General features: G+C 40.1%; 1 protein-coding gene across 4 annotated transcripts; it reads right to left on the reverse strand.

Annotated features, from left to right (window-relative positions):
• Nucleotides 1-4,596: 4,596 nt before the first annotated feature.
• Nucleotides 4,597-8,812, reverse strand: LOC125762647 (uncharacterized). 4 transcript variants are annotated; one of them, XM_049424990.1, is made up of 4 exons: nucleotides 8,242-8,812; nucleotides 6,351-6,570; nucleotides 6,096-6,190; nucleotides 4,597-5,913 (listed from the first exon to the last, which is right to left on the reverse strand). In XM_049424990.1, the coding sequence occupies exons 1-4, from the start codon at nucleotides 8,398-8,400 to the stop codon at nucleotides 5,827-5,829; spliced, it is 561 nt and encodes a 186-aa protein (XP_049280947.1). In that variant the 5' UTR covers nucleotides 8,401-8,812; the 3' UTR covers nucleotides 4,597-5,826. The 4 variants fall into 4 exon arrangements, with proteins under 4 accessions (XP_049280947.1, XP_049280946.1, XP_049280948.1 ...); XM_049424989.1 differs by having other exon boundaries at nucleotides 4,600-5,913; nucleotides 6,096-6,193; XM_049424991.1 differs by having other exon boundaries at nucleotides 5,824-5,913; nucleotides 6,065-6,193.
• Between the last annotated feature and the right edge of the window lie 4,379 nt (nucleotides 8,813-13,191).

Consider the following 13,191-nt stretch of genomic DNA (forward strand, 5'->3'; position numbering starts at 1 on the left):
TTTTTTTGTCGTGGGCCAAATTACTGCCTACAAAAGCCGACGCTTCGTCCAACATTCGTCTTTGCATTGGAAAATGGCGTACCGGCCCCATCCACAAGTGCCCGTTTGGTGAAGCATTCGTTAAAGTTTTCCATCACCATCGGCGGGGTGATGGTGTGTAAATTGTCACATGTTCTTTTTTTTATATTATCAGATTTTTCCATTCGGATCATTAGCTCCGACAATAAAGCAAATCGTGTTTTGCGGATTGAACTTTCGATTGGTGTGAGTTGTGCAGCGAAGACAGGATGACAAGTTAACATCGGCCGGACGCCATCGGTGCCATTTATCAGCATCGGAATATGCCGACCATCATGGCGATCAGGAATGCACGGAACGTGACTTTGAATTTTTGATCGCATAAACCCCTTGTCGCATCCGAGACGTTGCGATACGGAGGCCAAACACCAAAGCTAACTGCAAAGCCAATGAAGCAAGAACAGGCATGACTTTCTGCTTTTTAGCAATTGTGTCGAAGATATTTAGATTAATGTAGGCCACCCTGCAAACAAGCAAAAAAAAAATACAGGATCAGCACCGTCGGCTGGTTGTCCTGCATTCTCGGGTGCAACGCTAGTTTGAGCAGATTTACCAATTGCAACGCAACCCCTTTTGCGTACCAGGCGTCTCCATCGTGAATGGCGAAAATCAGCGAATAACGCTTACGTCACATCAAAAATAGTTGTAGCTTTCCTTTGTTTTGCGAACATTGTTTATGGGCAATGGGGGGAGTCGTTCCCTTCGGGCGTGCGACTTGTTGTAAATAAGTTCCAGCACATTGACGCCATCACCGTTGAATAGGTTCGGTTTGCATGAGAGGAGAGGAACAAAAAAAAAACAACCAAAGATGAAATTGATTTTATTGGATAATGAATAGAAAACACAGTTTCTTCATTTCCCACTCTACCTCCGAGTTCGAGTTCGCTTTAAACCGTAATTATACTTGGTAAATCTAAAATAAGCTCCATAAAACTGTCATTTCATACGGTGTGTCCCTAAACACCCGATACAAGCGAATGCGGAGGTTTAATGTTGCAAATTGATAAAAAAACATAGCGTAATGACGCGGACAAGGAAATCGGTTCTCTTCTGCTATTCTTGCGGTTCTGTCTCCCTCTCGCATAACCTTCAGCAAAAGATTAATCAACTATCTAATCTTGCGTCAATTTTTGGCAAAAACCCGATAAACTATGACGACTTAGCTGACTAACTAGCCGGGGTCTGTGAGATTTTCCCAGCAAACGGGCGTAGTGCTATATGAGACACCAGTTAATTAATACGCAACGATAATTTATGCTCCACAGACCAACCACGGAGCAGCGTTGGTTTTATCATTCATCAAACGCTTTCACCACGTCCAGGTGCTTATCAACTCGCCCCGTGGTACTTCTGCTCTCGGTAGGTATGCGGACATTATCTTACTTTACAGCTGCAAGACTCCATTCCGTTTCCACCCTCTGGCCGGTGAATTTCCGGACGTTCGGGATAGAGTTGCAGCGAGTACGGATCCGTGGCAGCTTTCGCCCAATATTTATGGCCGAGCTGGTAAATTTGATTTTTCTTCACATCGTGCCCATTAGATGTGTGCTATTAGCGTGAAGAGTGTTCCCTTTGCGCCAATGCTCCAGAATGTGTGTGCTCTCCCAGGATGGGTGTTCTATCGGTTCGCAATCGTTCAAGGTTGAGCGTTTTCTTACGTAAAACAAATTGCTAATCAACGCATTACACAACGGACCGGATTCCCAATTGGACATGAGCTGCTGACGAAGCTGAACGTACTTGAACGCACTACATCAAACGAAATCTGACGCAAGACGGTAGCAACAACCGGTTGAAACTCTATCCTTCACTTATATGTTGCCGATTGCTCGTTGGCTGGCCAAACTGTCGATCGAATCGGATGGACAGTGCGGTACGGAGAAGGATGCTCATCATATAAGAAATATCCATTGGCCAACCGTGTTTGTGGGTGTCCGTAATGCCATCCTACTCACCAAACGGAATGATATGGCAAAGTCGATAAAGGGCTACCTTTCCGGGCAGCAAACAGTGCCCCCCTTCCCCGTTTGCTCCCCTGATTGTCTGACCAGATAGGTGTACCGGGGAGGGAACAATTTTTATAATCTTGTAATTGAATTTTATGAAATGGATTATCATTCCCAGAGCAACAAAAACAACCGACCAATAGTCGGATCGTCGGATGTTCGATAGAACTCGACCTCGTTATTTTAAAGCAAATCGAAACCTAGTTGGATTACTGCCGCAAGCACTGTCAAAAATCAGTTAGTAATTGAGACGCAACACTTGGTTACAGATGGATTTGAAAACTGCCGGTCTCCAAATAGTCTGTTTCGTCAATAATCCTGTTTGGTCCTGAGGCGCTACGCAGCTTACAGATCACGTTGCTACAAATCGAAACACTCTCGTATGCGCTAGAGGCATTCGATTTTATTCTGGGAAGCTATTGTTTTAAAGTCAAATAGATTGGATGTGATGAGAGAAACGTTTTCTTTTTCCACAAGAAGAGAAGTATCCTGGAAGGCAAAGCTCATTGAAAAGCTTTTTGTAATATGCTGAAAAAGCCACATGTACGGAAAAGCTTCCTGCTAGTGAAATAGATTGTAAACAAGGTCGATGGCCTTTGATGTCGACTATGTCGACCACTTTCTGCAGCTTTCGAAGCTGTTTTCAATTTCGCATTTTTCGTAGCACTTTTTTCTACTTTCTTTATTTTACAGCTATTTGAAATTCGCAACGGTTCTTTTAACTAACTCATTTTTTTTTGTAAAAATGTTTATTAAAAAGAAAAGAAGGAGAAATTAACTTATGTACTAGCTTACAATAGAAATAGGTGGAACACAAAAGAAGAGAAAAAAAAAACAAAAACACAGGTTACAATGAACATTTAAGGACTTCTTCATCTATCACAGCATTATTGTTTCCAATAATGTGGATAATGTAGTTTGCAAACAAACTTAGGATTTGGATCCGCTTACTTTTATCTCATTAGCCCAGCAACTTTATTTTCAATGACCAAAATCTTTTGTATCGCTCATATCACCTCTCAAGCACCAAATTCAAAGAAACATACTTTAAACCATTCCGTTAGATAAGATTTGACACTCGGACTGAATTCGGAATTAATGTGCATATATAAGAGAGTTGTAATATTTAAATACTCAAAACCGAATCAAATGTATCTAACACGTAGGGATCAGATTATATTGGTTTGTAGGTTAAGTTATACAAAAACAAATATCTGAGATTTGCTGAGTTGGTGACGTGGTGACATAATTGAACATTATTTTAAAAAGAATAGAAACAAATTGTCCGCTTTGATGACAGTACAGTCAGTACTCCATACGAATGCGATAAAAAAACTATTTCTGTAATACATTATTAACTTTAATATCATCTAATAAATAAATGACTTCGCTTGGAAAATTGCTACAGTTTATCTCATATCATATTTGATGCTTCAGAAAATTTTTAGAAAATATTTGAAAATAATATCGGACAAATGGGCCTTCAGATACCTCACACAAAGCATTTTTTTTAGCCAAATTCCATCAATTTAGTAGATCGCTGACTGACTAGTATGTTGGCTTTAAAATCTTGAAGAGTGTCTGATTTTACGATATTTGCACATGAAAACCTTTGGTGCGATCAAATCTGATTGATATTATTTGTCAACATTTGTTTTAATGTTGTCATACGGGCTGGCCGTCCTTATTGAAATAAAAAAAATTGTTTTGATGTCTATTTGTTATAAAGAACGTGAGTGCTAGTCAATGTGTCAACATGCTCAAGTACCGAACGAACGAGCGAACAGTACAGGGTTCTAGGGTCGGCATTGTAAAATTGACTACCAGACCAACCAAACGATTACGCCTATCGACAGCATGTTCGAGCTGATCCTTAAACGAAAGTCTCGAGTCAAGCAGAACGCCAAGATCCTTGATGCACTCCATTCGTTCGAGTATGAAGCCATCGATTTCGTAAGCGAAAGTTAACGAAAGTATCCTTCGCGGGACAGAGTGCCAAAGCGTTACATGCACACCACGAGTTCAACAGTTTGAGCAAATCCTGAAGAACGGAGTGATCAGCAGAACAGCGAATCGCACAAAACAGCTTCCCAGCGACAGCGCATAAAAGATGGTTATTGACTGGTGAATAAAGATGAAAAACAGCCAAAGACCTAGATTGTTGCCTTGCGGCGCTCCAGAAGACGCCAATATGGTCCTAGAGAACAAATCGCCTATCCGTATCACATAGCAGCCATCAGAAAGATACGACCTTAACCATTCCGTTAACAATTTTGGAAAACCCAGTACGTTCACGCCCAGTACGCTTGGCCAGCAGGGTGGGGTGTCGAATGATGCTATCGAACGCAGTTTTGATATCCGTAAAAACGGCATCGACTTGAGCACCATCATCAATAGAACTATGGCAATAATTCACAAATTTCAATAAAGTACAAGGCGCAAGTACAAAGTGACGTGATGCCGCGATAGTTAACTGCTTCAGATTTACACCCCTTTTTGTAAATAGGGATCAACCAGCAATTCTTCCATACAGAAAGGAATGTGCCAGACTGCAACGATTGGCGAAGTTTTTGGATAGAAATGGAGCAATTGTTGAAACACAGCGTTTAAGTATATTGGAGCGTATAACGATTTGAGGCGTCCAATTGCGGTAGCGACCCTCGGAAGGGCTTCCATGAGCGTGCTGACCAGTGCGGCGTTTACAGTCTCCAGATCCACGATGCTCAGTTGGAATGAGTCCGTGTAGCTAATAGTTCGCTCATCTCTTGAGGTGTGCTCGCGAGGTACCCCCTGTAAGTTATGGCGCTCGGAAGGCCAGACGAATTACGCTTGTTGTTGATAAAATTCCAGAAGACTCCTTTCGCTTTTTTCAGAACCCGTAATGTACGATCAAAGGGGTATTACATTTTGCCATCTAAATACAACTAATCGTCGGAGTCGGATCACCATGCATCTGATATCAGATCTCGCGTTGAGACAGCGTAAAAGGCCAGTCTATGAAAAATTACTATTTTAGCACGTCGTTGCTAAATCTCAGGAGAGGCCTGCCATTTCTGGTTTTCGTTTTGTTGATTTACTCGTAGGCGGATAGTAAGTCCTGAGTACGGCAGTACGATCTGGATAGGATTTGACATCCGATTCTGTCTTCTTGAGAGCGATTCCGCTACCATCTCCACCACTGGACGAATAGTTATACAGTAGTTAATGGTAAATGGTAATTGGACTTACGTCTCGTGGTGATCTGTTATCATGTTTTCAAATTATTTAAAAAAAAACATCAACTACCGGCTATGTGATACATCTTGCATATATGTAGTTCGAATGTTACTCAGAACAAATAATAATTTAAAAAAAAAACAAATCATTGTACTTAGTTAATTAACTTTAATTTATTAATTTGTTGTAATATGACCAATACCAATACTTTAATAATACAATTTCATATCCGCCCGCAGTGTCCCATGATTGAAAGTACACGTTTATGCTCAGTTAGGAATGTGAGTACAAAGCGGACCATATAGTACGACCAGTCACCTTCTTATAGATGGGTTTTGTTAGAATGTTTAAATTTAAATTGCATTGTTTGTCGCGTTGCACCACCGCTTATCGCATCCGGTGGTATCGAGATCGTCGCAGCTATTGACTTCTTCTAAGTGGTAAACTTCCTTCGATGGTTTGCTATGTAATTGGTTTGCAACTAGCTTCAAGATCACGCACTAACTGCCCTTTTTTGCCCTTTGCCTTAAAAACAACTGACCGCATTAAAATAGCATTTCCAGTATCTGCCCTTCTTGGTTTTGTCTTCGGTGCCCCGGGTTTGAATGTCCATCTAGATGCAAAACGGGGAAGAGGGAAGAGAACAGAAGGAAAACGAGATTTCAATGTCGACAATGTTGCAGTGCGTTAGCCACGGTTAAAATTGCCGCTTTACAGCAACTGGTCGGCTTTTTTTTCTTTTCATCGCATTTTACAAAACTCACACACACATTTGCAATCAGTACTTTAGTTTACCATTTCGTCCAGCAGCTCCTTCCGCGCCTCGATGTCATCGATCTCGTCCGGAATGGAGTTAGCCACCCTGTCTTCGGCCTCCGCGTCTGCATCTGCTTCTGGGGAGAAAAGCCCACGAAAAGTAAAGATCGTCAAAGCGATACCACGGAGAACTTCCGCCGGGTGCGGATTACGAGGCATGATTGAAATAAAAAAAACGTTAACTTGACCCCGCACCAGAAATCGAATCGTGGGCCCCAAGAATGCTCAATTTACCGGCATAATAGCTTTTCATCAGTTGCTCCGTTTTGCTCGGCGGTGGTGGTATTTTGGCCGGTGCCAGCGCAACCGTGGGTTTGCCAGTGTAGCGTCCATCCCGATACACCTTGTTGATTGGTCGCCCACTGCCATCCTCACCGTCGCCCTTCTCGAGTGCATGGTGCAGTGCCACCATGAGACGGTCCAGTAACATCGCTGCCCGTTTCGGTACTACCATCTGGAAATGATAGTTTAAGCCACAGTTTGATTGGAATATGGTACAACTGATAGAATGGAGGAAGCTTTTGCTCGAGGATCATATATGCAAATTGTTTGACGTGTTTGATTTCAATCTGTTTGGTAATTATAAAGTACAACACAAAACTGTCGCTTAAACTTTAATTACATTTTAATATTCTTCCTGGTTCAACAGGCTAAATAGTAGAATCGTTAAGACACGGTTCAACATCGCACCCGTTATAGGTTCATATCTCGACAGAATTGTTTTACTACTTAGGCAGAAATGAGTTTCAGGTTTATAACTAGATGAAGTAACAGTTAACCGTCCACCAGTAATGGAAGTTCAACGCAAACCACCGTTATGTAGACAAAAAAAGAAGAATTTTTTCAAATTTATTCTATAGCATTAAAAAATAGACTTATTATTACGTTACTATTCTTTCTACAATTAAGAACAACGCGTCTTAAAAATCAGCCCTTTCCTGTCTTCTGAAGTCGTTGAACATAGTTAATCTTTGTACCAACCCTCATCAAATTTGTTAGCAAAAAGTTTAGGTTTTAACCAGGTATTTTGAAGATTTTTGCTTGATACACTTAACAAACAATTTAGAAAAGCAAATCTATGTTTTAATTTCATTTTCTTAATTCCTTATATATTTTATAGTTCCTAATTTACAATATACACCTACAGGACATTTTGGCCGTAAGAAAGGACCGACCGTACAAGGGATCGTTAGAAGCAAATAATTTCATACCAAATATGGTATGACAAAACTGGATACTTTAAATTTGAAAATTCTTCATCAGCAATCCGTGCCGTCGCATTGCCTTGAACATTCCGGTTCATTATTAAACTTACTAAAAATATACTTCAAATTTTCAGTTCGAATGCATATAACTACAGCAACTCTGCTCACAGGTACCCAATTTCAAACCTTTGAGGCTGGATATGTTTAGAAATCTAATTACCCCACCCATTCACATGCATGTCATGCTAGTTCGATCCACGGTTTTATGACAGGTTCAGGTTTATACGGAAGAATGTATGTAGAAATATGGTTTTTCGTTTATCAAATGGTTTTTGGGATTTTTTTTCACAAAATAGTTAAAGAATATAATTTACTACATATGTAACTTTTGCACAATGCATTAAACAGCCTTTGAATCTCTTGGTTGATCTCTTAATTAATTTTCATAAGTTTAAATTGTATACCATTCATAAAGTTTTAAATGTTTTAGAAATAAATTAGGTTTAGGTTTTCAATAAAATAAAATGGAAATTGCCTTTTAGAAAGAATCGATATATTTTTATTTAAATTCTCTCGAATACTCATCATCATGCACCCATCGCATGACTATCGTACAATCACCACGAAGCGATACCGTTTTAAAAAGAATTTATCATAAATCTTGTGCTCTTATCGCTGGCGTTATTCACTACGAAACGTAATGTAAATATGAGATCGTTATAAAGTAGATATTAGAAAATCGATGACAATACTAACACACTTATCACATTTAATCATTTGCAAGCTTATTAAAAATCCATAGACAAAAAAACCAAATGTATGTGTTTTACGCCTCGGCGTTTTTGAAAATAGTAAGAGTAGTTTTATATCTGACGTTGAACTGCAGTTTATTTGAATGTTTCGTGTAACATAAACCTTACCGGATAGTCATCATAATTCACTTCCGCAAATTTGGCCAACTCGTCCGACTTCATCTTTACCGGTGGAACGATTGCTTTGTAGCTGGATAATTTACACCAAACATTTGGTGTTTCGATCAACACCAAACAGATCGTTATCTGTACGAGGATCCTTCGCATTTTAATGCACCTGGTGCGATGTTCTGTGCGGTAATGTACACACTCCCCAACTAGCGGGGTACACGTTGGTAACACTAAAGAAAAACACGTGCAACGGTCGTGTACGAATCGTGCTACCGGTGGAAAAATGCTTACGCGCGTAGTACAGTAAATGTGTCACAATCACGCCAAACACTGAAATCCACTCACTGCCACACTTGCCGCCGGTGTACGATGAGCCATCAATTATTCACGATCGCATCCATCATATTTTGTAGTGTTTCCTTTCAACCGTATCTATTGGCAGGGATCTTTAAATCTGCGACCCACGTTTCGGTGCAGTGTGTGGATCTGTGCAAAGCTGAAACAATATTTTCACTTGTGTCCTGTTGTTCTTTCCTAAATGCTCAACCTTATGTGTTTGGTGTGGTAAGTATTGTAAACCTTTTCTGTTTTAACAAACCGTTGGCAAAGAATGCAATGAGAACCGTTCCGTACTCGGCTGTTATGTGAACTAATCTAACCTGCTTCACGGAACGCTCTAGTGCTTTTATAGACTGAACCGATTACTATCACCATCGTACAAGTGTGACTAGGCGCCCTTAATCCTTAACCGTCACCGACAGCATTCAAACGACACGCACACTTACACGCCGGAACGAGTGAGAAGAGTTTACGCGTAATGTTGAGCCCGAGTGAGTGTGTCGCACTATGGCCATGCTTTCGTTGAGCAGCAGGTGGATGTTGATAGCAACATTTCTCTTAAATTTAAATATTATTATTATAAATTGATTTTAACATTAGAAAACATGTTATTTTAATTATAAGTTAAATTTTGTAGGCGTTTTTGCTTGCAAATAAAACTCATCAAACTAAGACGTCTTCTTGCGTGGAAGTGTAATTAAAACATTCGAGTACAAGGTCAGTAAGTGGTCGGAATCTTTTCTTGCCACATCTTGAATCGTCTCAAGATTTGTCTGGCATTCGGTAGAAAATATTAAATAATACGATGACAAATGTGTTGGCTAAGTTCGTCCACCAGCTTTGTAGGAAAATATTTGTGGACAGGCTTTTGCGGTAGTTGGAGATCAAAGGGCCCTCACCGTGGGAAGATGAAAAGCGGCTATTGCTGGCCATTGTCTAAATTATGCATGAAATACGGTGAAATATTCAACAAATCTTATTTCGAATGATTTTTGAAACGTCAAAGCATTGGATATTCATTATTACGCTGAAATAAGTGGTATCACCGGTAATTATTAAATTCCTTTATCGTTGCACGAATTGTTCCATCGCTTATTCTAAACATAATTTTTCGTATACTACAAATAAAATGTGTGTATTTAATTAAATATAGCAAAAACACTACAAACTATTCACACACGATTGCAATCCGCAATCCACTGCGTACTGGAGTGATGTATGCCAATGCCAATTGCAACACGCGACGAAAGTAAGTCAATGTCAAAGGCAGTAAAATGTTTGCCGAAGCCTATACATCAAATTTTTGGGAAAGGCTCAGAAAATTTGGTCAATGTGTCCCAAAACAATTGTCTTAGGCAGAGGTCATTGGTCAACGTTTTTTCTTGTTGTTTTCTGTTGCCACTTGGTAGCGTTGATCCTTCCGTAACTGAACGATGTTGCTGCGAGATGCATGTTTAATGTTTTGATATCCTGTCGTGTGGCCAGAACGCCAGGAAATAGTGAAAACACAGAAAATGCTACAACATGTGGAATATTTTGATTCGCTCTTCGAATTTGCCCACCTGTTGTTGCGAACATGAAAGTGCTTTCAGGCGCATTGGTAAAGTATGATTCCTTAGCCTTTTCCGAGTGGGGTCACATTACGGCTCACACAAACCAAAGTGAGAGGCATTGTGATCTTTGGCAACGCAAGCTGAACTCAAATCTTGCCATTATTATGGGGGAAAAATGCGAAAAGCGTACATGTGTCACTGCATGGTACATGCCTTGGGTTGCAGTCTCGAATAACAAACCTTTGCACATTCGTTCGGTCGGGACTATGGTGTGATTTAAAGTAATACTCATGCAATTCTATGTTTATCCTCCCGTACAATGCTTCCATGAATTGTGCATTTGTCTACATCACGTGGAGATCCGACATTTCTTCACTGCAACGAAAAACGACGCTTCTGGTTACTAAAAGTAGGGAGATTCGTTCGATTCTTTCGCCATTTTTGTATGTACTTTGAAGATAAATATAAAAATGTTGAAAAAAAAAACAAGATGAAACTGACATAAAAGACATAAATGAAACATCAATTGGTTTTATTGCGCGATGTAGCATGAGCGAACATAAACTAGTAATAGCTAATCAATCGTCCGTAATTAAAAGTCGTGCTAAAGATGTTATAACGCATCAAACATGATTGCAGAATTGTAGACTTCGATGACTTTTTTCTTCACATGGTGAATGTTTGAAATTTATTTCCCGAACCAATCGGCAATATTGTTTACTTGTGGAGGCGCCTGGTGATTTGAAGGAGGCTGCACCGGTCTCTACAACCACTCCGAGATTAGCTCAGATACAGAGAAACAGTACACAGTACACAACAGTACACAGTACAAAAAATACAATACACAAATTTAATGAAGTTACCAACAACTGTTTACGGCTAAAATGCTAACTTTTCATGAAACTATTCGAATGTATGTATAGTTATTTCAGTAATTTAATTCAATAATTAAAACAAGCACAATGTATAAGAACTCTGTTAGTTTTTGGTCTTGTTCTCTATTTATTCATCTTGTCCCATTTCACGATAAAACAATCCCTGTTGACATGGCATTATCATCACTCCAGGAAACTCGGTCCATAGATGCACTTCTCTTCCATTTTCAAAGACAGTTCATAGTATTAACTAAAAAAGGCAAGAACATAAGCGTCCTTCATGCCTAGATTGATTTGTATGTATCATTCGAATGTCGCTGATTTGATTTGTATTCGAATTTACGTTAGTGTTAAATAAGCTATATAAAATTTTTTAGAGTATTTCTATTTCGATATGTTTGCAGCAATATGTAGCGAAAGGTTTTAAGCTCGGCTCTTAAGACTTGAGGAATGTGCTAGTTCGAATGCTGGTATAATTAAGTCCTATTGCTTACTTTTCCTGTACATTGAGTGAATGAGCGAATCTACCGCAAGATAGCAGGCAATGCTCCCAAAACATATGTTGAAGATTTCGGTCACTAGTCTAGAAATCTACCAGAAGACTTATTACATTTCAGGCGTTTGATCGTTTGCTGAAAAATTTTCTTAAGGATACCGTCGGTACTCCATCTTTGGTCTGCTGGCTATTGTTGTTTACACTGCTCTTCTCTGTATTTGGTATTCGCTGAATCAATTCCGATCCGATGCTCATCAAAGAAAAAAAAACTCTCGCAACATCCTCCGCGAAATATGTGTGCTCCAGGATACATCTACCACGATGTCCACATACGCAGTATTATACGTAATAGTTGAAACTAAAACTTTTCCGCGTGATGTTGATGAAGATCATCCGAGTTTTCCGCGACTGATGTAGGTGATGCATGATGTGTTCGTCTAACTCTTCAGAGCGGTGTTCTCTTTGTTCTGCGAGAGTCGTGTCTGCCACCTTTTCAGACGTATCTCGGACGACGTAAGTCTCGGATAATGCTAATCTGCATTGATCTTCAAACAATTCCTTCCTCAGGTTACAGGGCATGCCATAGCCATTGCGCGCGTGTCCTATCACTACAAAAACTTGTCTCAATGGTTTTGATACAAACTTACCAGGTGCCCGCTTCGCGGCCCTGCTGTAGAAGTGCTATACGGTCGAGTGCCGTCATCTGAAAATTCATTATCAAGGACTTTCTGGCGAACAAATCAACGCCATCATTTCATCTGAATTTAGGCTTACCACGCCTCCTCTGTCCATGTTGACGACCAAAAAGGGCTTTACGGGCTAGGTCGTCCAGTGTCATTCGAATGGCATGACCAACCCACATGAACTTGGTTAGTATAATTCGCTGTACGATAATGGTTTCTGAAACTGGCTCGATCCTTTTGACAAGCATCCATTACATAGGAGAACCGTAAATCAAAGATGTCATCAGCTTATGCTAGGATCTGGATTGACTTATAGTATATGATCCTCGAAGTTTCCACCTCTGACTCGCAGATGGTCCTCTCTAGCGCTACGCTGAATAGTAGACAAGATAGCCCATCTCCTTGATGGTATCGCTGAGTCCTGAGAGTTTTCCAACCACCAACTTCTGGCATGTGACGTTGGTCACTCTCTGTGTCCTTTCTTCAGTTGATGAACGATGGACAATGCCGCTGGGTCCTAATATTCTGATATAAGAATTGATATACTTGAGAAATATAAAAGAAACATGCAACTGGTTTTAGTTTTAGTTGATTTTTATTACTACCATCCGCCGTCAGTAAAGCTGAAATATGAATTTTCAAGCTTCCGTCCGGTACGTGCAGCCTTGTGCAGAAGGAACAGTGTGCAGTGCGGTGCTGTTTAATTTAGTATTTCGTGTTGCTTGTTCGCTTTTAAATAGTGATGCGATCCTGTACGATCGCACTTATTTCTCCTAAGCTTATCGTCTTTGCAAGCATTACCGGGGAATGATAGCTTCTCAGCGTTAAACTGCTTTCAAAACATCTCGTCCATTGGTACGAATCGATTGTATACCTCTGCTCGCAGAACGACATGTAGCGATCAATAGAAAAAGTTAGTCAATAATAATAACAATAACCACTTGTGGATGGATGAGTCGTAATGTACTGGGGCTGCTGCCAGTAGGTTATAGCTTTCAGGG

This window comes from Anopheles funestus, chromosome 2RL (genome assembly GCF_943734845.2).
Source record: "Anopheles funestus chromosome 2RL, idAnoFuneDA-416_04, whole genome shotgun sequence".
In the NCBI taxonomy this organism is placed as follows: Eukaryota; Metazoa; Arthropoda; class Insecta; order Diptera; family Culicidae; genus Anopheles; species Anopheles funestus.